Source organism: Phacochoerus africanus, chromosome 5 (assembly GCF_016906955.1).
Source record: "Phacochoerus africanus isolate WHEZ1 chromosome 5, ROS_Pafr_v1, whole genome shotgun sequence".
In the NCBI taxonomy this organism is placed as follows: Eukaryota; Metazoa; Chordata; class Mammalia; order Artiodactyla; family Suidae; genus Phacochoerus; species Phacochoerus africanus.
The window spans coordinates 73,473,763-73,499,312 of record NC_062548.1 but is presented as its reverse complement, the minus strand read 5'-3'; the positions used below and the strand labels follow the sequence as shown (position 1 = coordinate 73,499,312).

The window sequence follows — 25,550 nt, the reverse complement described above, 5'->3', positions numbered from 1 at the left end:
TCTGGGGTTTTATATTGCTCTGATATTTCTGCCAAAGACACACCAGCCCTCAGTCACTGGGAGAAGGACCTCTCTTACCCTCGGTGAGTACCGCACAGCTTTCCCAGGCTCTTCCTTTCTGGGTGCAGGAGGCGCCTCTAGATTGGCCTGGCTTCCGTGACGCTGGCCCAGGTCACACGTCAAGGCCCTCAGTGTGCAGTGGTGCCTGCGAGCACACCGCTGCCTGCCGGCAAAAGGCATCTCTGGTCATGGGACATCCTGGGCAGGGACAGCCAGGACCAGGGCTCCCTGTCCTCCTAACTGGGTGGTGCATAGGCTGTATCACCCGCGGTCTCTATTCAGGCCGCTCCCCAGGGCCGGCACGGATCTACAGCCTCATGGCTTGGAATGTCCAGGAGGCTGTTTCAGGGGAGCAGACGCTTTTTTGAAAAATAGTTTCTTGGGGTATTTGAATCCAACCCAATGTGGTCCCTGTGTCTGTGAGATGTCATGTTGGGAACGGGAGAGGATTTTATTTTCTTCAGACCCCTGTGGGTTCTCCGGCCTCTGACTCAGGCTTGGCTAAGAGTTTTCTTAGCCTTGAAGGCTCCAGGATCATTGGAAAATGCAAAAATTCAGCAGTGGGGTGGGCAAGGGTCCTGGGGCTTCATGTGGATTCAGGGTTGGAAGGGATGTGGAACCATCTAATTCATTCTCTGGTGAGGACTCTGAGGCCTAGAGAAGTTAAAAAACTTGTCCCAAAGACCCATACCCGGCTGTGAACCTCTCCACCAAGGCCCCTGTCCTCTCCCAATGGCACACACAAACACACAAGCATAAGCAATTAGAAGGAGGGAGTTCCCTGGCGGTTCAGCAGGTTAAGGATCTGACATCAATGCTGTAGCTTGGGCCATTGCTGTCACGTGGGTTCGATCCCTAGCCCGGGAACTTCTGCATGCCGTGGGTATGGCCAAAAAGTAACAACGAGGAAGAAAATGAGATCGAGGGGCTGTGTCCACTTTTGTGATCAGAGTCTGCTAGCATCTCCTTACAGCTGAGGCTGGCTGCTTCAGTGGTGCGGACTGCCCAGCTACCAAAGTTACTGGGTGACCTCAATTTCCTCACCTGTAAATGGGAGCAATAGTAATACTATCTACCTGGCGGTGCTGTTAGAAGGATTACCTGAGATAACACATGCTAAAGCCCTCCACTCAGTGTTGTCAGGGCCTGACCCTTTAAGAACCACACAGAGTGCCTTACCACCCACCCCACATTCTGACGCAATAGACTTGGGGTGGGGCCTTATACTTCCCATTCCCAAACAGCTCCCAGGTGATGCTGAGGCTGCTGCTCTGGGATCAGACTTTGCATAGGGAGGCTCTAAGCACTTGTTTTTAGTAGTTGAGTGGATTTAGACTTTGAGGTTAGCCCTAGGGCTGAAGAGAGAAAAGGCTGTGACAGAGATGCTGGGATACCAGAGAAACGGCAGTAAGCAGAGATGCTACATGTCACGCCTGGAAAGCCAAGATAGGCAGTAGGACAACCTGACCTTGAGGCTAGATTTCTTTCCGCCTTCCTTTTGTTCATTTCGGCAGCATTTATTGAGCACTTATTATGTGCCAGGCACTGTCCCTGCTACTCAGAGTCAGTCTCCGGGCTTCTGCAACCCCTGGGAGAGACAGATGAGAACCACAGAGTAGATCAACAGATGAAAAGGGCAGAGCCCAGGGGGAGCCCCTTGCCCAGCCCAGAAATGATCAGGGAAGGCTTCCTGGAGGAAAGGGTACCTGAGCTGGGTCCTGAAGTAGGGGTGGCTCCAGGATAAAAGGAAGCATGATCTGTGGGACCCTTCAAGTGGCTCAACTCCACTGAATGTAGATTTCAAGGCAGACAGCAGGGAGAACTGAGGTCAGAGGGGTGGGGAAGGCCAGATGACTAGGGTTTTAAACACTAAAGGATGGAGCAAAGGGAGACCGCAGCAAGATGATATCAAGAGATCTGCCCTCTGAAGGGACTAGAACAGGGCAAGAGTGCTACCTCAGTGTGCAGTGTCCCCAAGCTGGTGGCGCAGGGTGGCATGGAGGCAGAAGTAAGAGGGCCTGGGGTTGGGAGGGAGGAGTCAGAGTGTTGGGACTGGGTTCCATCCTGGCAGCGGGGAGGGGGTGTGCATGTGATACTCTGAGGGGTCATTGCAGTCAGAGGATGCTGATGAGGACGTGGGTCTCAGAGGTGGAGCTGAGGTGCTGGAGTGTGGGGAGTGGACCCCTGCAGGCCGTTGGCCCTGCAGCTCTGGAGCTCAGGAGAGGGGTCAGGATAGAGCTGAGTGGGGGAGGGAGGGAGTGGCTGGAGCAAAAGCCGAAGGGAGCAGAGCCCAGTGGCAGATTGCTGAGGAACAGAAATACTACTAGCCAGAAGTCATTTTTTATTTTATTAATATATCTCAACCAAGTCAAGATACCCTGACGTTTATAAGAGGTGTTGCTAGTATTTTCTACCATAGGCGTGTTTCTCATGCAATCATTGTATGGGTATGTGTGTGTACAGGTTATAATAGGCAGCTGTTTACTGGTCATTTGAAGCCCTCACTCCAAGATATTTTCCCAACTATTATTTGAAATCTCACTGGCTGAGATGCTTTCCTTTTAGGGCTTAAACTTTCCATTAAGATGAAAATGTCTTTGGGAACTGGCATAAACTCTGCCTTCCCCTCAGTGATCATTGATTGGTGAAGTGGCTCCTTCATCTCCTTCCTGTAGGACAGACTTCACCCTGGGAGCAAGCTCTAATGGAGACGAGTAAGGGAGACAATAAGAATTAATTTTTTTCCAGCCCTTTTACAAGAGAGGTTGGCAACCTTTTTCTGTGGAGGGCAGGATACTGAGTATTTTAGACTTCATGAGTCTAAAGGTCTCTGACACAACTACTCAACTCAGCCATTATAGCATAGCCGCCAAGGACTGTATGTAAATGAATGGGTGTGGCTGTGTTCCAATAAAACTTTATTTCTTATTTGAATTTTATATCATTTTCTTGGAATCTTAGTCTTTGGCTCCTTTGCAACCATTTAAGAATGTCAAAACCGGAGTTCCCATTGTGGCTCAGGGGGTTAAGAACCCAAATACTCCCATGAGGATGCGGGTTCCACCCCTGGCCTTGCTCATTGCCACAAGCTGCAGCGTAGGTTGAGGATGCAGGATGCGGCTCAGATCTGGCATTGCTGTGGCTGTGGCATAGGTCTGCAGTTGCAGCTGGTGAATGGACCCCTAGCCCAGGAATTTCCATAGGCCTCAGATACAGCCCTAAAAAGGAAAAAAAAAAAAAAGTGAAAACTGGAGTTCCCGCTGGGGCACAATAGGATCAGCAGTGTCTCTGTAGTACTAGGATGCAGGTTCGATCCCTGGCCTGGCACAGTGGGTTGTAAGGAATCCAGGGGCATAAGTCACAACTGTGGCTCAGATCTGATCCCTGGCCTGGGAACTCCATACACCACAGGGCGGCCAAAGAAGGGGGGAGAGAAGTTAAAACCATTCTTAGCTTGAGGGACTCACAAAAATAGGTGTTAGTTTGCTGACCCTGATTTACAATTTTCAAAGCCCTTCATGTCCATTATTTCATTTGATCCATCCTCCAAGGAGGTAGGTGTCACTGTTTGCTTTTTTTTTTGTCTTCTGTCTTTATAGGGCCACACCTGTGGCATGTGGAGGTTCCCAGGCTAGGGGTCTAGTCGGAGCTACAGCTGTCAGCCTACACCACAGCTCACAGCAATGCTGGATCCTTAACCGACAGAGCGAGTCCAGGGATCGAACTCTCAACTTCATAGTTCCTAGTCAGATTCATTTCCGCTGCACCATGGCAGGAACTCCCAAACTGTTCCCATTTTACACTCAAGGAAACTGAAGGTCAGAAGGGGAGCCGTGGGAAGGGGTGCCCGGAGGAGGAGAAGGGCAAAGGACAGACAGCGGAAGGGAACTTGGAAGCCAAACCTTTCTCCTTCAGAGCAGGGGTAGGGGTGGGGAGGGGGCTGTCACCACCCTCTGGCCTTGTATTTGCTTGGGGGTGGTCAGGAGGATGCGTGGGTGAGCAAATTCTCCGCACTCATTATATCTCTGGGTTTGGGTCACTTTGAGGGGAGCCGTGTTTCTAACTCTGTGAAATCCTCAATGAAGCCCAGATGTAGTACGTGCCGAAAGAGCCAGAACAGTTCTGTCGGCTTTCTGTGAGCGCGAAGCTGTTGTGACCCAGGAAACCACAGTGACTTTGGCCCTGGTTCAGCTGACACGCTTGAGTCTAGCCACAAATTACCAGCAAGTGGCTGAGGAAAGTTTAGAATTTCTCCTGGCAGAGGCATTCCAGAAGAGCCTGGCTCTGGTCAAAGCCTTCTCCCAGGTAGCCGGGTCCCCCACCCAGCAGCCTCCATTCCAGGCCAGCAGCCCTCACCCTGCCTTCACCCCCTTCACTTCTCATGTGATTCTGACTTCAAAAAAGGCAGACTTGAATCCACTTGGAGGGCTGCGGAGTGGCACTGCTGACCACTTGAGGTTGCTTTTATGGCTGGTCTCAGCTGCTAGGAAACAAAGTCCAACGCTCTCTTTCTTCCTAGTGCTTGGAAAAGTTCAGGGCGAGGCACAAGGGTTCGTTGAAAGACCAGGCAGGCTTGAACTATAAGTCACAGGTGAGGGATGCTGAGGGGACCTCAGAGGGAGACAGTCCCAGAGGTGCAGCTTTGCTTCTTGGCCACCCACCCTCTAGCTTTTCAAGGTTATTTTCCCCTACAGGTGGACCCCTTGCTAGAACAAGGAAACCCAGCTCTGCTGACCAGCTCGTGGAGAGGACTGTCCCTAAGTGGCTCTCCGTCAGGGTCCCCTGACCAAGCTGTCTTAAGACTGGCATGTGGGGACTTGGAAATCAGATCCCAGGGGCAGAGCAGGCCTTCTGGGAGAAGAAGGCCAGGCAGGGGGTGGGGTCGTCGTCCAACATTTATTGAGCACCTACTACATGCTAAACAGTGCAATGGCTAGAAACACAAAATCTAGACCTACTTGTGGCATAAGGGAAGCTCAGAGGTTCCAGGAGAGAAAAGAACACAGACCTTTTTGTTGAAGGGCTTCTGCCGCCAATAGCGCTAGAGAGACAGGGAGGCAGAAGCAAAAAAACACCAAACATGGAGAAGTTGTGAGAGTTTCGCTAAGGTGGTGGTGAAGATGCACGCCTGGGCTTCGGAACCTGGCCTGGGCTGAGGCCAGCCCTGCCTCTCCAGGCGAGGAGCCCGAGGGCTATATCCTTTCACTTCTCTGAGGCTTGGTGTACTTGCATGTAAAACGGAAATAAAAATATCTTCCCTCGGGGCTTTTGTGAGGCTTAAGTAATAATGAATGTGAAAGCACCCCCCCCCCAATTTTTTTAAATGAAAAATGCATTTTTACAAAAAATAAAATAAAAAAAAAGGAGCCATGGAACATACCACTGTGTTTCACACAACAAAGCTCCTTGCGCCTTTTCCATCCAATTAAATATTCTGCTCCCTCTATTGTGTGGATGTTTCTGGCAACTAGTTTATCAACTGATTGACTTATGATTCAATAACTTTTTGGTCATTAAAGTTGTTCCTGATGTCAGGATTTTAAACGGAGCTCTGATAAACTGGTTCTTGGCCAAATCTTTGCGCTCATCCATGAGTTTTTCCTAAGGATAAATTCCTAGAAGTGTCTCTGTGGATTTAAAAGATACGTACAGTTTTAAGGCTTTTGATAAGTATTTTTGAATTCCCCTTCAGAAAAGTAGCACAATTCAACATGTGTCAGCAGTGAACGCCAGCCCACCTCCCCCACCTCTGCCAGCAAGAGTGGATCCTAGAACTGACACAGCACTTTAGCCAGAGGTGGGGTTAGCTGTTATCCTGGCTCCAGTGCGCTGCTGGCTGTCGACAAGACCCCAAGGCCTGATCACAGATGCTCAACAAGAGCTTGCACAGTTTGGTTATTTAGGCGCACATCCGCAAGCACATATTTATCCCGTTAAATTAAATCTTATTGGATTCAGCTTATTTTCTCTGCTTTTCGAGATCTTGGATTTTGATTCTTCTAGCCAACATATTTGTTTTATCTGGAAATTTGATCGGTATGTACTCCAGATTTTCATCCAACTCACTTATAAAAATGTCACGTGAGAAGGGACCAAGCGTGGAGCTCTGAGGCATGTTGTTGCCCCCAGGTTGACATTGACCCATCAATTAACACCTTCCAGTGACAGTAACTCAGGCAGGTGTAATATGCCTAATTAATTTATTGTTCAGCCTACAAGGTTTTATCAATAGAGATATCATGGGAGAACTTGTCAGATGCCAAGATCAAGTTCAGCTCAATGTCTCCCACCTTCTCCTGCATTTTCAGGCAAGGTGGTCCTGGGGAAAAAAGGGAGGCTGTTATTCTGCCAACATTTGTCTTTGGTAAACCCTAACTGATTACAAGAAACCACTGCTGCTTTAATAATGCTTTCTCTAATAATGCCTTCTAGAAAACTGCCTGATTTGTATATCACGATTATCTGAGGTTTTAGACAGCTGCCTTCTTTCTCTTTTTGAACAGTTAGAGCCGTCTCTGTCTCCTGATATCTCACCATTTCTCCATTCTTCTAACATGGTAGGAGGTTAGGGGGATCTGCTCTGCAATCCAGAAACTGTTTAAACCAGAGACAATATTGTTTTGAGCAACAAGGTACTTCCCTTCCATCTTCATCTCATCTCAGGCTTTGATGTCCTCTTTCCAATGTTTGTTCTACCTTTGCTATTCGTAAATCTTTCTCCTTAACACCCATTGATTGACTTATTCATCTGGATAAGAAAATGTTTAAGAGCCCACCCCTGCCAGCCCTCGTGCTGGGCATACTGAAGAATTACTGTGGAACAGGACAGACCCGGCTCATGCCTTTACAAAGGCACAGATGAGCCTGGACATGCCAAGCCGATCATTGCTGGGACAAGTTCAAGGTGCTGTGGGGCAAAGAAGGGCCACTGAAACCGGAAATACAGTGTTGATGCAGAGGTGATAGGAGTCAGAGTAGCCAACAAGTGGGAGGAAAGGGTGTTCCAGACCCTGTGTCTCAAGGTCCAGAAGGGACAGGAGACAGCACAGTTCAGAGAGTGGAAAGAAACTCCACAGAGTCAGAGTGAGGAGGCCAAGGAGGGCAAGATGGGGAGACGAGCCTGGAGACCCAGGCAGAGACCAGACCCTCTTGGGCCTTGAGGGCCGATCTCCATGGCCAGGGGGAATCATGAGGGTCACCAAGGACAAGCAAAGATGGATTCAAAAAGTCATGGGGGGGCCTCCCAGCATGCACCCTGCTTTGAACAACACAGGGCTTCCTTTCAGCCAACAATTTGTGTGAATAAGCTTCTGCTCAGGCTCAGGTAGCCTTTCTGACTCACATTCACAGGCCTGTGGCTCTGTCTCCTCTTTGCTTTGGTCGTGGTCCTCGCTGTCTGTCCACCAAGGTCATTGGGGGACCAGGGTTCCAGGTGTCTGTGGCATCTCCCCTCCTCCCTCCTGGACATTTGGAGTGAAGCTTGGCAGGCCCTCCTATGAGGTCACCTCTTCTTCCTACTCCTTGCACCTCTCCTCTCTGGACTCCAACCCCCTCAGCTAGAAACCCCCCCACACACACACCACTTCTACTCTGCCCCACCTGAAACTTTCCACGCAATCCACACCCCATCCTGGAGCAGCCATGGCGTCTCCTTTGTCCCTAAGTGCCAAGAATTTGGTGGGGGTTGTGTTTTCACACCCTCCCCCCACCTCCCAGAGAAAGAAAACCTTTAACAGATGTTGGAAAAATTAATTCCCTGGTCACTCTGCCGTCCTTCGCATTTAGATACCAGCACTGCAGGAAGGGAGTCTCTGCTCGTCTCCATCTGATGTGGCAGGGCCGTCCCACCTCAAAGTCCCTGGCTTTCCTCTCTCTCAGGCTGCCCCTTCCTCCTTAAGAGGCCTCTACCCTTAGCATTGAACATTTCTTCTAGAACTACTGCATCTTTTTTTCCCCAATGATATGTTATGATTGATTTTTTTTTTTTTTGGCTGCCCCCACGGCATATGGAAGTTCCAGGGATTGAATAATCTGAGCCCCAGCTTTGACCTATGCCACAGCTGTGGCCACGCCAGGTCCCTAAACCACTATGCTGGGCCAGGGATTGAATCTGTGCTGTCACAGAGACAACACTGGATCCTTAACCTGCTGTACCACAGCGGGAACTCCTATGATTGATTTTAATGATAGACTGTACATGGATACAGTCTCCTCGTAAAAATTTAAGACATTATGGCACTTTCCATCTCCAGGTAATGACCATGATGGGTCTTAGATATGTTTTTTTCCAGAACTTTTTGCCATGTGCACACATCCACACAAAGAAAATTATGGAAGATGCATGATATTGTTTTGTGCTTTAAAAGGAACTCAATCATAGTTTTCTGCTGTACATTCTATGCTGCAGCTTGCTTTGTGCACTCGGCAGAATGGTTTAGAAATCCATCCACACTAGTCCATGTCCATCAGCCTGGCCCTTCTCTTACCTTGAATATGGTGTCCTGTAAGGGACCTTTGGGTAGTGCCAGGTTGGGGAGTCGTGTGTTTCTCCAGTTTTCCCACACCTCTGCCAACACCTGTGATAAAGCTTTGAATCTTAATGATATGATAGGTGAAAATAATCTTTAGAGTTCCCGTCGTGGCGCAGTGGTTAACGAATCCGACTAGGAACCATGAGGTTGCGGGTTCGGTCCCTGCCCTTGCTCAGTGGGTTAACGATCCGGCGTTGCCGTGAGCTGTGGTGTAGGTTGCAGACGCGGCTCGGATCCCGCGTTGCTGTGGCTCTGGAGTAGGCCGGTGGCTACAGCTCCGATTAGACCCCCAGCCTGGGAACCTCCATATGCCGTGGGAGCGGCCCAAGAAACAGCAACAACAACAACAACAACAAAAGACAAAAGACAAAAAAAAAAGAAAATAATCTTCATTAGTTTGCATTTCCTGATAACTAGTGAGGCTGATCATCTTTTCATGTAATTGTTGGACATTTGTAGTTCCTTTTCTGTCAACTCTCTGTTTGTAGTCATCGCCCCCCCCTTGAGGCTATTTACTTGTTTCTTATTGATTTGTAAGGCTTCTTTTATAGAGTAGCCCTTAATTACGTACATTACACATTTTTTCAACTCCTTTTCTAAATGTCAAGAATTTTGGAGATTCTTTCCTTTGGATGAAAGCTTTGTAGCCATTTCCGGTCTTTAGGAGGCAGGTGGTTCATTTGCTAGGGCTTTCATAACAAAGCACCCCAGACTGGGTGGCCCGCACAATGGAAATTTATTTTTTCCCAGTTTTGGACGTTAGAAGTCTGAGATCAAGGCGTGGGCAGGGCTGGTTTTCTTCTGAGGCCACCCTCTTTGGCTCGTAGATGATTGTCTTCTGGCTGTGTCTTTCTTCTTTGTGCGTCTGTGCTCCAATTTCCTCTAATAAAGATAACTGCAGGTGTATTTGACACCAGTCATAGCGGGTTAATGACTTCCTTTTACTTGAATTATAGCCTTAAAGGCCCTATCCCCAAACCCAGTCACACTCTGAGGCACAGGGGTTAGGACTTCCACATGGAATCTGAGGGGTCCACAATTCAGCCCCAAACAAGCAGAGTGGAGGGAAGAAGCCCACATGCCAGAGAGAGAGGGACCTCCCCTGCCCTGGAACAGGGCCCTGGCTGCTGATGGGGTCAGGCCCCAAAGCCAAGGAGCCTATCTCCAATGTGACTTTGACACACGGCCAACTACTTCTCTTCTCCCCAACCCCCAAGGTGCTCCAGCCCCCGATTCACTCGGCTGCACTCACCATGTGTGAAGAGGAGACCACCGCGCTTGTGTGTGACAATGGCTCTGGCCTGTGCAAGGCTGGCTTCGCAGGAGATGACGCTCCCCGGGCCGTCTTTCCTTCCATCGTGGGTCGCCCTCGCCACCAGGTATGGGCTCGTGTGGACTCAAGGCTGTGAGCTACTAGGAGGAAGCTCTGCATTGTGGAGTTGATGCTGAGCTGTGTGTGTGTGTGTGTGTGTGTGTGTGTGTGTAAAGTAAGGGAAGGGAAGAGGAAGATGTGTTTGGATGGGCCCTGTTCTCAGAAAACGACACTGTTTCAGGACCAAGAAGAGAGACAAGCCCACAAGAAAACCTCCGTCTCCTCTCCCCACCATCTCTGTGTTCATGGGTATCTGCCTCACCAGTGTCTCCATCAGTCCGGCTTCCCAGGGATGAAGGATGTTTTTCCCATCTTTATGCCTCTTCAGAGACCCTCCAATGCCTGAATTCCTCCAAGCCAATTCCGTTCTCCTTCCTCCTCTTTTGCATTGCAGGGTGTAATGGTGGGAATGGGCCAGAAAGACAGCTACGTGGGGGATGAGGCTCAGAGCAAGCGAGGGATCCTAACTCTCAAATACCCCATTGAACATGGCATCATCACCAACTGGGATGACATGGAGAAGGTACTGGTGAACCCCCTTTAATGTGCTCACTTTAATGATAGTGTATCACCACGACCCTCTACCCTGTCAACTCCTCCTCTGCAGCGTTTCTCACATCCTTCTTTCCTTCTGTCTATCCCTGTGGCCATCCTCCAGCCTCAGCTGCCCACATAGCTCCCTGGACGATGCCAATGGCTTCCTGACTGCTTTTTTTGTCTCCTGCCTCACTCACCTGATTCATTCTCTGCCCTGCTGCAAGGCTTGTCTTTCTAAAAACAGCCCCAATCCTGTCACTCACCTCCTCTTCCATAGCTCCTAGTCCCAGCTTCATCCTTTCCTGCAGCTTTCACTTCAGCCCAGTGCTTATCCTTCTTTAAAATGCACTGCTGCCCCTAGAAAGACAAACAGCTTTATTCTCTCTCTCATGACCTCAGATAGGTGCACTGATGCTCTAGTGTTATGATGCTTCTCTAATGAAAAATTTACATAGGTATCTCTAGGGGTCTCCAGAAGCTTTTGTGTGTGTTTCAGAAGATGTGGGAGGTAATTTTTAAACACTGGTTTGTTTTCAACACAACCCTGTGCAAAATGCTGATAGAGCCTTTTGTTTGTTTGTTTTTGATAGAGACTTTCTAATATTCTTTTTTTAAAGTGAGGTATAGTTGCTGTACAATTTTTAATACTCTTTTGATAAATTCTGCTGACAGCTGTCTGAGAATTCTTGCTTCTGCCACAACTGTCTTTTGAAATGTAACAGAGGGCTTATTGGACAGATGGCAACAGGGAATAAAGAAAGCTGATTTGAAATCTGTACTTCACATACACTTTTCTCTGAAACCTAGATTCAGTCTCTCTGGATGTGAGATAAATAGATAAAATACAATGGCTTTTGCTTCTTGCTGTGGAGCAGTTAAGAGCACAGACACTGGAGTCAGTGGCAGGGAGATGTGGGAGCAAGTTCCTCCCTCTAAGCCTCGGCTTCTTTATTTACAGCAATAAAAATACCTTCTTCATTAGTTTGCTGTGGAGGTTGAACCAGACAAATACTTGGAATAATCCCAAGGCATGGAACACACTTTTTAAGACTCAATAAATTACACATATTATTTATATATTTATATATATCTAGCAATATTTAATTCGAAAGCATAATAGACAAAATATTTTTGGGAGTTACCATCATGGCTCAGTGGAAATGAATCTGACTAGTAACCATGAGGTTGCAGGTTCAATCCCTGGCCTCGCTCAGTGGGTTAAGGATCTGGCGTTGCTGTGAGCTGTGGTGAAAGTTGCAGACGTGGCTCGAATCTGACATTGCAGTGGCGTAGGCCAGCAGCTACAGCTCTGATTCGACCCCTCGCCTGGGAACCTTCATATGCTGCAAATTCGGCCCTAAAAAGCAAAAAAAAAAAGAAAAAGAAAAAGAAAAAACATAAAAAATTTATTCACAGTCGTAATGTTAACTCTAAAGAAACTACCAAAAGTATATCATGTGCCTTAAAAGGAAAGCTGAATAAGGGAAAGCTGTCAGATCTTCTCAAATTAATTTAGGCTCATTCCCATTCTAATAAAAATCTCATAATTTAAAAAATTGTGTATATTTAAAGGTATACAAGTTGATGATTTGATACGTGTATACATTATGTGACAATCACTGCATTCAAGCTAAATAACATATCTACCACCTCACATAGCTTTTTCTTTTCTTGTAATGAGAACACTTAGAATTCACCCTCTTAGCAAATTTCAAGTAGGCAGGACAGTGTTGTTACCTATTGCCACCATGCTAATACGTTATATCAGATCTCCAGAATTTACTCATCCTGAATAATGGAAACTTTGTACCCCTTAATTAGCATCCCCTCCCCCCAGCTCCTGGTAACACCACTTTACTTTCTGCTCCTAGGAGTTGCACCAAAAATATCACGTTTTAATTATATAAGATAATCATAACGTATGGAGCAACAGATAAGGCAAAATTTACGAGAACAATCTGAGGTAAAGATAAATTTAGCTTCTTTGTGAATAATAGACATGAAAAAGTTTTCCAATCACCATGCTCTCTAGCCCAGTAACCCCACCTCTAGAATTTTTTTCTTTGGAAAACATCCCGAACAGAAAAAAAAAAAGTAATATGTACAAAGACAACTATCACAAGATTATTTCTAAACAAAAATCAAAGATACCATGAATTAATTACCACATGATTTTTTATATCTATATAATTACTATGTGATGATATATGATGAAATGTTGTGTAAGAATTGAAATAGGAATTCCCGTTATGGCTCAGTGGAAACAAACCCGACTAGTATCTTTGAGGACGAGTGTTCGATCCCTGGCCTTGCTCAGTGGGTTAAGGATCTGGCATTGCCATGAGCTGTGGTGTAGGTCACAGATACAGCTCAGATCCTGTGTTGCTGTGGCTTTAGCGTAGGCTGGAAGCTCCAGCTCAAATTCGACCCCTAGCCTGGGAACTTCCATATGCCACATGTGCAACTCTAAAAAAGAGAAAAAAAATCAAAATGAACTTTTGTTCAGTTTATTAAAAATAAATATTTACTATGAAAAAGAAAACTTTATTAGCTGAAAGTGACAGGAAACAAACATAAAAGTATAAGAAGTTCCTATTGTGGCGCAGCAGGTTAAGAACCCAAATAGTATCCATGAGGATTCGGGTTCAATCCCTGGCCTCACTCAGTGGGTTAAGGATCTGGCGTTGCTGCAAGCTGCTGGGTAGATCAAAGATGTGGCTCAGATCTGGTGTTGCTGTGGCTGTGCTGCAGGTCTGATTTGATCCCTAGCTGTGGGAACTTTCAAATGCAGAAGATGCAGCCCTAAAAAGAAGGAAAAAAATTAGTAAATAATAAATAATGAAAGTATATAAAGTAAATAAATGGCAATAGTAATAAATTTTAACATACATGAAAGAGCAGGCAGAAGGAAAAAGCCGAAGTATTAACTGTTTATTACTAGGTGATGGAAATATGGGAAATTTTTATTCCTGTTAAAAATAATTTCCCAGAGTTCCCACTTTGGCTCAATAGGTTAAGGACCTGACATCTTGGTGAGGATGTAGGTTCTATCCCTGGCCTTGCTCAGTGGGTGAAGGATCTGGCATTGCCACAAACTGTGGTATAGTTTGCAGATGTGGCTCTGATTCGACCCCTAGCCCAGGAACTTCCATATCCCACCGGAGCAGCTATAAAAGAAAAAATAAATAAATAAAAATAATTTCCTAATTCTATTTTATTATTTTATTTTGTTTGTTTGCTTTTTTAGGGCCACACCCATGGCATAAGGAAGTTCCCAGGCTAGGGGTCGAGTGGGAGCTGCAGCTGCCAGTCTACACCACAGCCACAGCAATGCCAGATCCAAGCTGGGTCTGCGACCTACACTGCAGCTCACAGTAATGCCAGAGCCTTAACCCACTGAGAGAAGCCAAGGATTGAACCTGAGTCCTCATGGATACTGGTCGGGTTCATTTTCACTGAGCCTCAGTGGGAACTCCTAATTTTAAAACTGTCAACATCTTTAACTTTTAAAGTACTCTATAAAAGCTCCCCAGAATGAAATAAAGTGAAGTGCCAATGCTTGGGCCTGACACCCGAAGCTTCTGATTCGTGGATCTGGGATACAGCCTAAGAACCTTCACCTATAAAGTTATCCCAGATGATCCTGCCACAAAGCATCTGGGGCCCACCTTTGAGGAAGTTCTGGCATCACCTTATTAAGCCCAATTGCCAGCTCCTTCATGTCTGCTGGGAAACTCCCACCATCCAGGGCCTCTGTTTGTGCCATTTGCTCTGCCTCAGATACCCTCTCAGTGTCTGGAGACCTTCCTTTGCCTTGAGGGCCCACTCAAATCTCCCAGGAAATGACCTTCCCCTGCTCTTCCTTCACTTAAATGCGGACGTGTCTTTGTGTTTGGTCTTTCTGACTGCCTTGCTCTCCTCCAGACTTTGAAACTAAGATCACATGTTGCATCATCCTGGCACAAAGCCAAGGGTCCATAAATATATGGGTACGATGGAATCAAAGCTTCCCACCTCTGTGAAATCAAAGCCCTGTGTCCCTGCCACTCTTTGCCAAATCCCTCTGAAGTAAAGGCTCCTGTTGTTTTTGTTTTTGTTTTTGTTTTTGTTTTTTGTCCTGGGTCACTGAAGAGGGAACTGGGCACAGCAGGAGGAAACAGCTTCCACTAAAGCAGTGATTCTCAACTGGGGCAATTCTGCCTCCCATGGGGGCATTTGGCAAAGTCTGGAGATACTTTTGCTCATCATAGCTGGAGAGGTGTGACTGGCATCTAGTGAGTGAAAGCCGGGGATGCGGCTAAACATCCCATAAGGCACAGGCTAGCCCCTCCCCTACAGTGAAGAATTATCCAACCTGAAATGTCAAGGTGCTGAGATTGAGAAACCCTGCTATAAAGAGCAGCTGTGTCAGTAATGGACAGTGACAATCCAGGCATATCTGTCAGGCTTCAGCAGGAGTCAATATGCACTCAACTAGGGTTTTGAAATTAACTTAAGGAAGGGCTACATTAAGAGATGTGAGCAGGTTAGAGACCAGAAGGGGATGTGGAGGCATCCAAGTACCAGCCACAAAGGGAAGGCTGAGGGGCAAGGGCAACATCACTAGGGCTCAGGGGGAGCTGGAGCCCAAAGAGGGGCCACCCTTCACCCTGCCCTTCTCCCTCCTCACACTCTCCGACCTCTAAATGGTATCTTCCATCAGCCAAACAGCTAGAAGTCAGACAGCTGCACTGGGCCTGGTCCCTCAGGGGCCAGAGCAGGGGAGACAAGGGAGGAAGTAGAGGAGGCAAGATCAGATGGAAAAAATGGACACATTAAGTATATCGGCCCCAGGTCTGAGCCCCATCTGGGGCCCTGTTGAGAAGGAATATAACCTCTGAAGGCCAATCAGAAATTCCCAGGGAGTTCCCGTTGTGGCTCAGTGGTAATGAACCTGACTAGTATCCATGACGATACAGGTTCTATCCCTGGCCTCGCTCAGTGAGTTAAGGATCCAGCATTGCCATGAGCTGTGGCGCAGGCCGGCAGCTGTAGCTCTGATTTGACCCTTAGCCTGGGAACTTCCATATGCTATGGGTGTGGCCCTAAAAGGGAAAAAAAGAAAAAGAAAAAAAGAAAGAAAAAGGAAATTCCCAGGGTTCACAGGCCTCCTCTCCAGATGCAGTCTGTCCTGAGGACAGTGTGCCATCCTCCCCCAGCATGGGCATGTCAGTCAGAACTTCCCAGCCCATATGGGAGTCTGCTGCACTCATCCAACTTTTGTCCCAACCAGATCTGGCACCACTCCTTCTACAACGAGCTGCGGGTAGCACCTGAGGAACACCCCACTTTGCTCACGGAGGCCCCCCTAAATCCCAAGGCCAACAGGGAGAAGATGACCCAGGTAAGAGTCATCTTTTTCCCATTCATGTATCATCAACGCAACAGAATTTTTTGAGGACCTGCTAGCCAGACCCTATGGGAGGTGGGAGTGGGATAAATAGGCACAGTTCCTGCCCTTGATAAAATTATAAACCATTCTGTGGGCCTAGAGGCACGGTGATTTCTGCCAGATAGTATTCGATTCTTCATTATCCTTTTAGATCATGTTCGAAACCTTCAATGTCCCTGCCATGTACGTTGCCATTCAAGCTGTGCTCTCCCTCTATGCTTCCGGCCGCACAACAGGTGAGTAGCCCTGTAATCCGTTCCCCTTCTGACTTGAGGAAGAGGAATTGAAAGCCGGGCTTCTGAAGCAGTTCCTTTCAGAAGAATCGAAGGGACAGCCCAAGTCCAAGGAAAACCTTGGGTCAGGCATAACCGAAGGGGATCCCACGTAGAATGCAGATCCGAGTCTACCCCGTGTAGCTGGAAAGAGTTTACATGAGCAAACTACCACTAGAACATCCTGCCAGGGCCATTTCCCTCCCAGTAGATAGTCTGGGAACTTATACACACTTTCCAACCATGTTAGAATGTTTTTGTTCGTGAAACAAAACGACAGTGGCAGAACCTGAGATGGTAGATGTATAACGAGGACGTGGCCTTCATCGTTAGAAAGGTTCTCGTGGGAACAGAGGGACTTGAAGATAAAGCGATTTTTAATAGGGACTCGACAGCTTCTGTGAACTTCTTTCAAACATTCGTGCCTGTATTCACTGATTTGTCCATGTATTCATTCATTCAAATATTTTCCATTACTCCCCACCAAGTGCCAAACACTGCTGCTAGCCCATGGGTGCTCCGTGACAAACAAGACAGACAAACAAGACAGACCCAGCCATTATGGAGCTGACGGTCTAGCAGAGGAGAGACCCTTAGCCTGGGAACTTCCATATGCTATGGGTGTGGCCCTAAAGTACAAGATAATTTCACTGCAGGTGATAAGGAAAGTGATGGGGAAATACAGGGTACATAACGTTTTTGTATCCTGTCCTTTGCACTTGGCATTATGTTGTGAATATCCTGTTTAATGGCCACATGGTAGTCATTGTATGAGGATTCTATACTTTATTCATTTTACTGTGTCTCTATTGTTGGACTTTTAGATTGTCTCCATTTTTTATTATAAAATATGCTGTGATCAACATCTCTGTATAGGAGTAAGCCACTGGTCTCTGGATGTTTATTTTGGACTTGACCCTTACTGAACCATCTTATTAACTCTCATCGTTTCTCAGTCAATTTTCTTAGGTCTTCTAAGTATCATATAACTATATCATCTACAAATAATGACAATTCTATTTCCTTTTGTTAATAATACTTCAATTCTTAAAAAAATAGTACTTCATTTCTATTTTTGGTCATATTGCATTGGCTAGAACATCCAGGAAAATATTAAATAATAATAACACAATAACAATATTGTAGCATTTCCCCATCACCTCTGATGTGATTGTTGGATCAAGAGGGATTTCTTATCATGTTGAGAAAACTTATTTCCCTTCAAGTTTCATCAGTAGAGAATGTCAATTTTTTTTCAAACTGGTTTTTATAGTCCTTTTAGAGCTAAGATTCTGGTTGCATGTGCATATGTGTTAGCTGGATGCCTGAAGGGTATGAAACTTATCCAGTCTCACTTAAAGAATGTGCAGCCTAGATGCCAGTTGACAAGTGTGTCTTTTTGTGAAAGTGTTTCAAGGAATATAAGATGAGGAGAGGAGTTTCCGTTGTGGCTCAGTGGGTTACAAACCCGACTAGTATCCACGAGGATGCAGGTTTGATCCCTGGCCTTGCTCAGTGGGTTAAGGATCTGGCGTTGCTGTGAGCTGTGGTGTAGGTGGCAGATGTGGCTCAGATCCCACATTGCTGTGGCTATGGCTTAGGCTGGCAGCTGCAGCTCCAATTTGACCCCTAGTCTGGGAATCTCCATATACTGTGGGGGTGACCCAAAAAGCAAAAAAAAAAATAAAGAATATAAGACGAGGAGACATTTTACTTGCCTTCCAGAAGCCTATAGTCTCATCTGGGAGAATAAACTGAGGTACACAAAAATTGATGTACACAAAAAATATGATTGATGATTCTCACAGTGAGTGAATTTTTCAGCTGCTAAAGAAAAGTAGAGTCGTTGAAGACCATTTGGTAACAGGTCCCAGAAAGAGGTGGAGGAAAGAAAAGGAAGGTTTCATAGGTCTCATCCCCTCTGTCCTTAGGCATCGTCCTGGATTCCGGGGATGGCGTCACCCACAATGTCCCTATCTATGAGGGATACGCACTGCCCCATGCCATTATGCGCCTGGATCTGGCTGGCCGCGACCTCACGGACTACCTCATGAAGATCCTCACAGAGAGAGGCTACTCCTTTGTGACCACAGGTACCCAGCCTCTTTCTGGACTTGAGCTCAAAACCAAATCAGATCGAGGACCAGAAGTTCCCATGACCAATGAGAAGTCGGTGGTGCTGTATCCTCAAACTCTCTGAAGGTAGACGGGGAGGGCTTAGGCTGGGGTTGGGCCCCTGGACCGGACCAGATAAGGCATCATCATTTAAGGAGGAAGGTTCCCAACTAAGACACCCTGGAGAAGGAGACAAAGGTTAGACATACTCATCCTGAGAAGTGCTTGATCCACCCTCGTTCAAGTGTGTTTTGCAGCACTTCCTCCCTCTTCAGGCAGCTGCTCCCCTTGTCCACGTCCATCCCAGAACCAGAGCTAGTTTTCACAGAGGTGAATAGTGGTAAGGATCTGGGGATGCCTTTCATTACCTATGGCATTTATAGTTTGTATGAGGACAAATGGAATAAATAAGGACTGAATGTCTAAGAGCAAGCATCTCCCTGGGCAGGAGGAGTGTTTAAGTGGGGGCCTTCCTATATTCTATACCATCCCAGCATTTAAACCTCCATCTAGGTGGGAAACGCATCCTGCAAGACCCTCAGGAAGGCCTGCAGATGCACCAGGGCAGAGGGATGAGAGCAAATGAAAAACACATGCAACGTTTTGCTTAGGAGTTCTGGTTGTGGCTTAGTGGATTAAGAAAGGGACATAGTATCTGTGAGGATGCAGGTCTGATCCCTGGCCTTCCTCAGTGGGTTAAGGATCCCACGATGCTGCAAGTTGCCGCATAGGTGGTAGATGCGGCTTGGATTTGGTGTTGCATGGCTGTGGACCAAAGTGGCAGCTCTGATTTGACCCCTAGCTAGGGAAATTCCATATGCCACAGGTGAGGCCTTAAAAAGATTTTTTTTTTCCCCCCTGGGAATCAAGATTTTGAACTTCCACTTTAGAAAGAGGAATAAAAACATTAACATTCATCCTGAGACTGAATCCCAAGAAGAAGGAAGAAGAGCGTTTTCCTGGAGATCAAAACGGGGCAACCGAACAAACAGAACGGAGTAGCAACTCTGTCGTTTCTGTTCTTTCTAGCTGAACGAGAAATCGTGCGAGACATCAAGGAGAAGCTGTGCTATGTGGCCCTGGACTTTGAGAACGAGATGGCCACGGCAGCCTCCTCTTCCTCCCTGGAGAAGAGCTATGAGCTGCCGGACGGACAGGTCATCACCATCGGCAATGAGCGTTTCCGCTGCCCGGAGACCCTCTTCCAGCCCTCCTTCATCGGTGAGGCCCCGCCCCTACCCTCAGCCAATCGGAGGGCAGGGATGGAGAGCCGGGCACCAGGAGTCACATACACTGCCTATAGTTTATATTCCTGCCACAGGTTTCCAGGAAGGGCCCCAAATACACAAACAATACAGCTAGATAGAATCTAATTTTTTTTTTTTTTGTCTTTTCTAGGGTCGCACCCTCAGCATGTGGAGGTACCCAGCCTAGGGGTCTAAGGAGCTGGAGCTGGAGCTGCCGGCCTATGCCACAGCCACAGCAGCGTGGGATCCGAGCCACGTCTGCAACCTACACCACAGCTCACAGCAACGCGGAGCGAGGCCAGGGATCGAACGCGCAACCTCATGGTTCTTAGTCGGATTCGTTAACCACTGAGCCAGGAGGGGAACTCCAGAATCTAATTTTAAATAGAAGCATAAGGAAATCAAAATAATCAAAATAAAGGAAAAGTGGGTTAGAGGCTATAACATGAAACTAAGAACAAGTTTAAACACAACATACCTATTTTTATTTTGGGCCATGAGGTGCAGTGGCTTGATGTGGGATCTCAGTTCCCCTAACAGGGACTGAACCCAAGCCACAGTGGTGAAAGTGCCAAATTTTAACCACCAGACCACCAGGGAGCTCCCACAAAATACTTCTTGGATCCCTCACCATTTAGGTCATGGGGTCTGAAACCTATAGCAGTAAACAGGATGGGTTTTGGGGTCAGACCTGGTTTTAAGTCCTGACTCTGCTCTTTCAAGCCCCGTGACCCTGGACATGTTACTTTCTTCAAACCTCAGTCTTCTGATCTATAAAGTAGAAATTGTAATAGGGCTGCTACGAGAATCCAATAAGGTAAGATTTAATACAAAGATAACTAGTTTCCTGAAACGTGTGTTTTTGCAATGACCTTCAGAGAGTCTGACCTTGTGATCCATTAGGCAGGTGATTGAGGATTTAAACTAAGGCAGCTGCAACAACAGAAGTGTCCCTTGAGGAGCGAAGGTATGGGGTGATGGATGTTGACTAGATCCTGTGATCTCTACTAGGCATGGAGTCAGCTGGAATTCATGAAACAACCTACAATTCCATCATGAAGTGTGACATTGACATCCGCAAAGACTTATACGCCAACAACGTCCTCTCTGGGGGTACTACTATGTATCCTGGCATTGCCGACAGGATGCAGAAGGAGATCACAGCCCTGGCCCCCAGTACCATGAAGATCAAGGTGGGTCTTGCCGTGTTCCTCTCCACCCTGTTCTTTGTCCAAAGACCTGTGTTCCTAGGAGATGCTCTGAGTCAGGCTGCCAGGCCTATAGTTTGGTGGTCTCCTGGGCGCACCATCGTCCTGGCATGAGACAGATTTCAACTCAGTGGATTATGTTCCTTGGGCACTGATGAGCTGGAGACAACTTAACCTGGACTCTCAAATACAATCTCCTGGACATCATATGAGGAGGTAAAAGAATTTGGAATGGAGAGAATGTCGAGGGGGATAAAAAGGAAAGGAGAAAGGAGAAAGGCAAAGAAAAGATGGAAGCAACAGCACAGCATCTTTAAACTTGCGACTTTAGGAGTTCCCTGGTGGTTAATGGGTTAAGGTTCTGGCATTGTCACTTCTGTGGGTCGGGTCACTGTTGTGGCATGGGTTTAATCCTGGGCCCAGGAACTTTCTCATGCTGCAAGCAAGCATGGCAAAAACAAAAAAAGGAATTCCTATTGTGGCTCAGCAGTAATGAACCTAACTAGTATACATGAGGATGCGGTTTTGATCCCTGGCCTCCCTCAGTGGGTTAAGGATGTGAGATTGCCATGAGCTGTGGTATAGGCCTGCAGCTGCAGCTCTAATTCGACCCCTAGTCTGGGAACCTCTATATGCTGCAGGTGTGGCACCAAAAAGCAAAAAAAAAATCCTGAAAAACAAAATCCCCACATTTAAGAGAACTTAGGTCTCACCCTAGAGAAGTGTGAGAGTTCCAAAGACAGAATGTTGTTTATAGGACAGGCTGCTGGTTCAAACTCACAGGGACATTCCTTGATGCATGGACAGCCTCTGACCTGCTGTCCCATCTGGGCCACAGCTTCTCACTTCATAGATCCACCAGAACGGAAGCCCACCACTTCTCCCCAGCCCTTGGTCTCCAAGTAATCACTCCGACAGCCATTTTTAGGGCTTCTAGGAACTTTCCTGCTAGCAGGGTTAGAAAAAGAGTTAGGAGTAAAGTAGCAATAACAAATAGTTTGAAAGTTTCAAAGTTGGTCTCCAAGGAGCAGGCCTGATCTGAGGAGGTGTGTATTCGCTCTCTCTTTCTTCTCTCTCTCTCTTTTTTTTTTGTTCTTTTTTTAGGGCTGCACCCACAGCATATGGAAGTTCCCAGGCCAGGAGTTGAATTGGAGCTGCAGCTGCTAGCCTACACCACAGCCACAGCAACATAGGATCCGAGCCACATCTTTGACCTACACCACAGCTCACGGCAATGCCAGATCCTTAACCCACTGAGCAAGGCCAGGAACTGAACCTGCATCCCAGTGGATATTAGTTGAGTTGGTTACCACTGAGCCACAATGGGAACTTCTGAAGAGGTGTATTCTCTATGTTGGTATTCTAAGAGCCTTCTTCACAAAGGACTTCCCCTTGCCTAGCAGATGGTGCTCAGCACAGGGAAGCAGAGTAGTCACCAGAAGACAGCGGAGCACTGGTAGGCTCTTCTCACCCAGAGCCACTGGAGCAGTCAGCCTGCTATAGGAGGAGCACCATGCCAGGCCTGGGGCAGTGGCTTTTTACCAGGAGCCTGTGTCAGAACACCTTACCTAGCCTCACCCCCAGATTCTGGTTCAGCAGGTAGGGGATGCCCCCATGACCTACACTGATAACAGACACCAGTGATCCGATGGATATCCCAATGTATGCCTGGAGTTTAATAATATATGCTGGCCTTCAAAGAGTTTAAGATCTGACTGGTAGACATGATCAATGGAAGAACAACTTAAACAAGAACAGAAGAGGGGAAAGGGTGCTACAGGCAGTGGAAATAGAGTCAGCAAAGGTGCCCAGGGGTGTGTGTGCAGGTACAAACACTCTGGCCAAACTGGACAGCAAGGTGTGTGTAAAGACAGTAGGGAAGATGAGGCAAGCCTCCAGGATATGGAAGAAGAGATGTGGGGTGGGAGTGGGGCTTAGATTTAGGGCCTCCAGCCCAAGACAACCCTGAGTTTTTTCACAATGAAAACTGTCCAGCAATAAAATCTGTTGTTACCTTCTGAGTGGCTGGGCCCCTCCTTCAGGTGTCGGTCAAAGGAGCAACAGGGTGAAGGTTGTCTGCCCAAATAAGAACTTCTAACGACCCTACTTATTCTGCAATTCCATGATCTTTGCAACTTAGGTAATATGTAAGGAGAGTCTTAGGAGACCAAAAGAAAATCGATTTCGTGTCTGGTTTGTTCCAGAGCTGAAATCTTAGTCCCTTCAGAAACAGGAATTGTTTGAAGAGTCAAAGTCTTTCTGGATCCACTTTTAGCTTGGAGTTCAAAGTTGTCTGACATGACAATCAATTTCTAAAGGCCACGCTCAGGACTCACAGTGGTGAGGATGAACTTTGAATGTATGAATTTGAGAACTTCTAGATACAAGTGACGCTTGAGTAGACTGCTTAAACTCGGGAATGGAGGAATCCCAGCCCAAGCTGCTCATGCATCCAAACTCCAGGCAAAAACAGAACAGAACTCCCTCTATAGATTTGTATTGGTTAGCTACTGCTGCGTTAACAGCAACTATGAAATCTCAGGGCACATAACAATAAGCATTTATTGCGCATGCATCATGGGCCAGTTGGGTTGATCTAGGTCAAGCTTGGTGAGGCAGCTCTGCAGGCCCAGCCAGCCCAGGTCAGGGGCACATCTCTTGCTGTGGGGCCCAAGCTGAAGGGCCAACAGCTCTTTTCAGGAAGCTCTTTTCAGGAAGGTGGCAGTGACACAAGAAGTGTGCCCACCTGCACGCCTGAAGCCCATTTCCAGTTCCTGGGTCATGTCTGCTGATATCCCATCAGCCAAAGCAAATACAGGGCCCAGCCCAAAGTCACAGGGTAGAACAGGGCACTCTTCTCAAGCAGGGGCATGAGGATGGGGTGGGAGGGAGAGGGATGATTTGAGCAACAGTCTAATCTACCACAAGCTTTCTCCTGTTCCTTTCTTACCATTGAGGCTCCCCAGCAGGGTGCTGAGCTGATTCCTCGACCACCTTCCCTATTCCCTGGGGACTGATCATGATTTACCACATTTGCTCTTTGCAGATTATTGCTCCCCCAGAGCGGAAGTACTCAGTCTGGATCGGAGGCTCTATCCTGGCCTCTCTCTCCACCTTCCAGCAGATGTGGATCAGCAAGCCAGAGTATGACGAGGCAGGGCCTTCCATTGTCCACAGGAAGTGCTTCTAGAGTGAGAGCAGATTCTCTGGGGATCTCCTGGAGACTTCTCTGTCAACAACCATGAAACATTAAAACCTGCAAGCCTTACTTCTCTGCGTGGGGCTCTTTATTTTCCTGGGCTGGGTCTCACACACAGCACGAAGGGCTTTTCACACCTTGTTTCTAGTCCACACAATGACCGTGTGGGAGAGGTACCATTATTATCCCCACATTACAGATGAAGAAATGAAGGCTCGGAGAAGGTATCGACTTGCTGAAGATCCCAGAGAACCAGGATTCGATCTAAAGGGAATGTGTCTGGCTCTAAAGCCTAGTGCTACTTCTACTGTATCTCCTTGCTTCCGTTTTCTTGAACATTAGTAAGAAGGAGGACTAGATGACTCTTAGGGGAAGGGGGTTAAGAAACAAGAAGCAAGATGTAAGTCCTTGTACTCATGGGCGATACTCTAGGGAGTGTGAACAGAAAGAGAAACACAAGGCTTACAGGAGGTAACAGTGAGTGGTTCAAATACAATGTTATGTTAAACTTATGTCAAGGAGGGTCATAGTGGGCTTAAGATCTCTATGCGTTCCTTTGTCATTCGGGATTAAGGTGTATTTTGCCCCAAAACTAATCAGGAAAGGAGCAACATCCCTAGAAAGAAGAATATTTCCTCTTCTTCCATTCCTCTTCCCCCTCCCTCTTCTCTCTCTCTCCCTCTCTTTCCTTATTTGCTGCTTGCTCCCTGCCCTTTGTCAAGTCTATTTAATATCACGAGTATTGATAAATGTTTGGCAGCTACAATTACTGGGTAAGGCCAAATGGGATCTATGTACCTCATAAAGATGATTCCTGCCCATCAAGGACACTGCATACCGGGGAGAGACAGACACATACATGTAAGAAAGGTTGGAAGTGAAACAGAAGCAGTCACAAAATACTATGAGAAAACAAGGGAAAAATAATAGTAATTAACATTGATTAATGTTGACAATACACTAGGCACTGGGTTAAGAGCTTAATTTTCTCATTTATCCTCACCACAGCCCTGTGAGGCAGGTACTATTATCATTCTCATTTTATAACTAGTTTACTAGTTAAGTAGATTTTCCAGCTAGTTATTGGCAGAACTAGGTCCTCACTTCTGCCTGGTGTACCTTGGTTCTTGCCACCTGGCCAGGTCCTATCCTTGATGCTCCCGAACAGGACCTACCTGGTCTTCCCAGACACACCTATTCAGAGGCAGTGAAGGCATGGAAGCACGTGGACCTCAATGGCAGACCTTCCTCCTCCACCATCCCTGCACCTGCCTTCTGGGGATGGGCTGGAGAAGCATGTTTTCAAGAACCCCTAGAGGATTTATGTTCTCCCAGAAGCAGACCTTGAAATGAGGACTCACAGGGAAGTGGTCTCAGGAGAAACCAGTAAGTGGAGGGGAGAGGCAGAACAGGAGAGGGGCCAAAGTCCCACAGAGGATGGCTTCAGCCTGGTCCCTTGACTGGAGTATAAACCTGATGGCAGGCAAAGAGCCAGGCTGTCCTGGTCACATATCAGTGGTTGGTGACTGTGCTTCCTAGGGGACAGAAAGTCCCAGGCTTTCCTTCTGTGCAGGAAAA

At 47.1% G+C, this 25,550-nt stretch overlaps 1 protein-coding gene across 1 annotated transcript; it reads left to right on the top strand.

Annotated features, from left to right (window-relative positions):
• On the top strand, positions 1-24,041 carry ACTG2 (actin gamma 2, smooth muscle). The gene is made up of 9 exons (XM_047781756.1): positions 1-83; positions 9,809-9,970; positions 10,358-10,486; positions 15,773-15,883; positions 16,083-16,167; positions 18,135-18,296; positions 19,348-19,539; positions 20,577-20,758; positions 23,820-24,041. The coding sequence occupies exons 2-9, from the start codon at positions 9,845-9,847 to the stop codon at positions 23,961-23,963; spliced, it is 1,131 nt and encodes a 376-aa protein (XP_047637712.1). The 5' UTR covers positions 1-83; positions 9,809-9,844; the 3' UTR covers positions 23,964-24,041.
• The last annotated feature ends 1,509 nt before the right edge of the window (positions 24,042-25,550 follow it).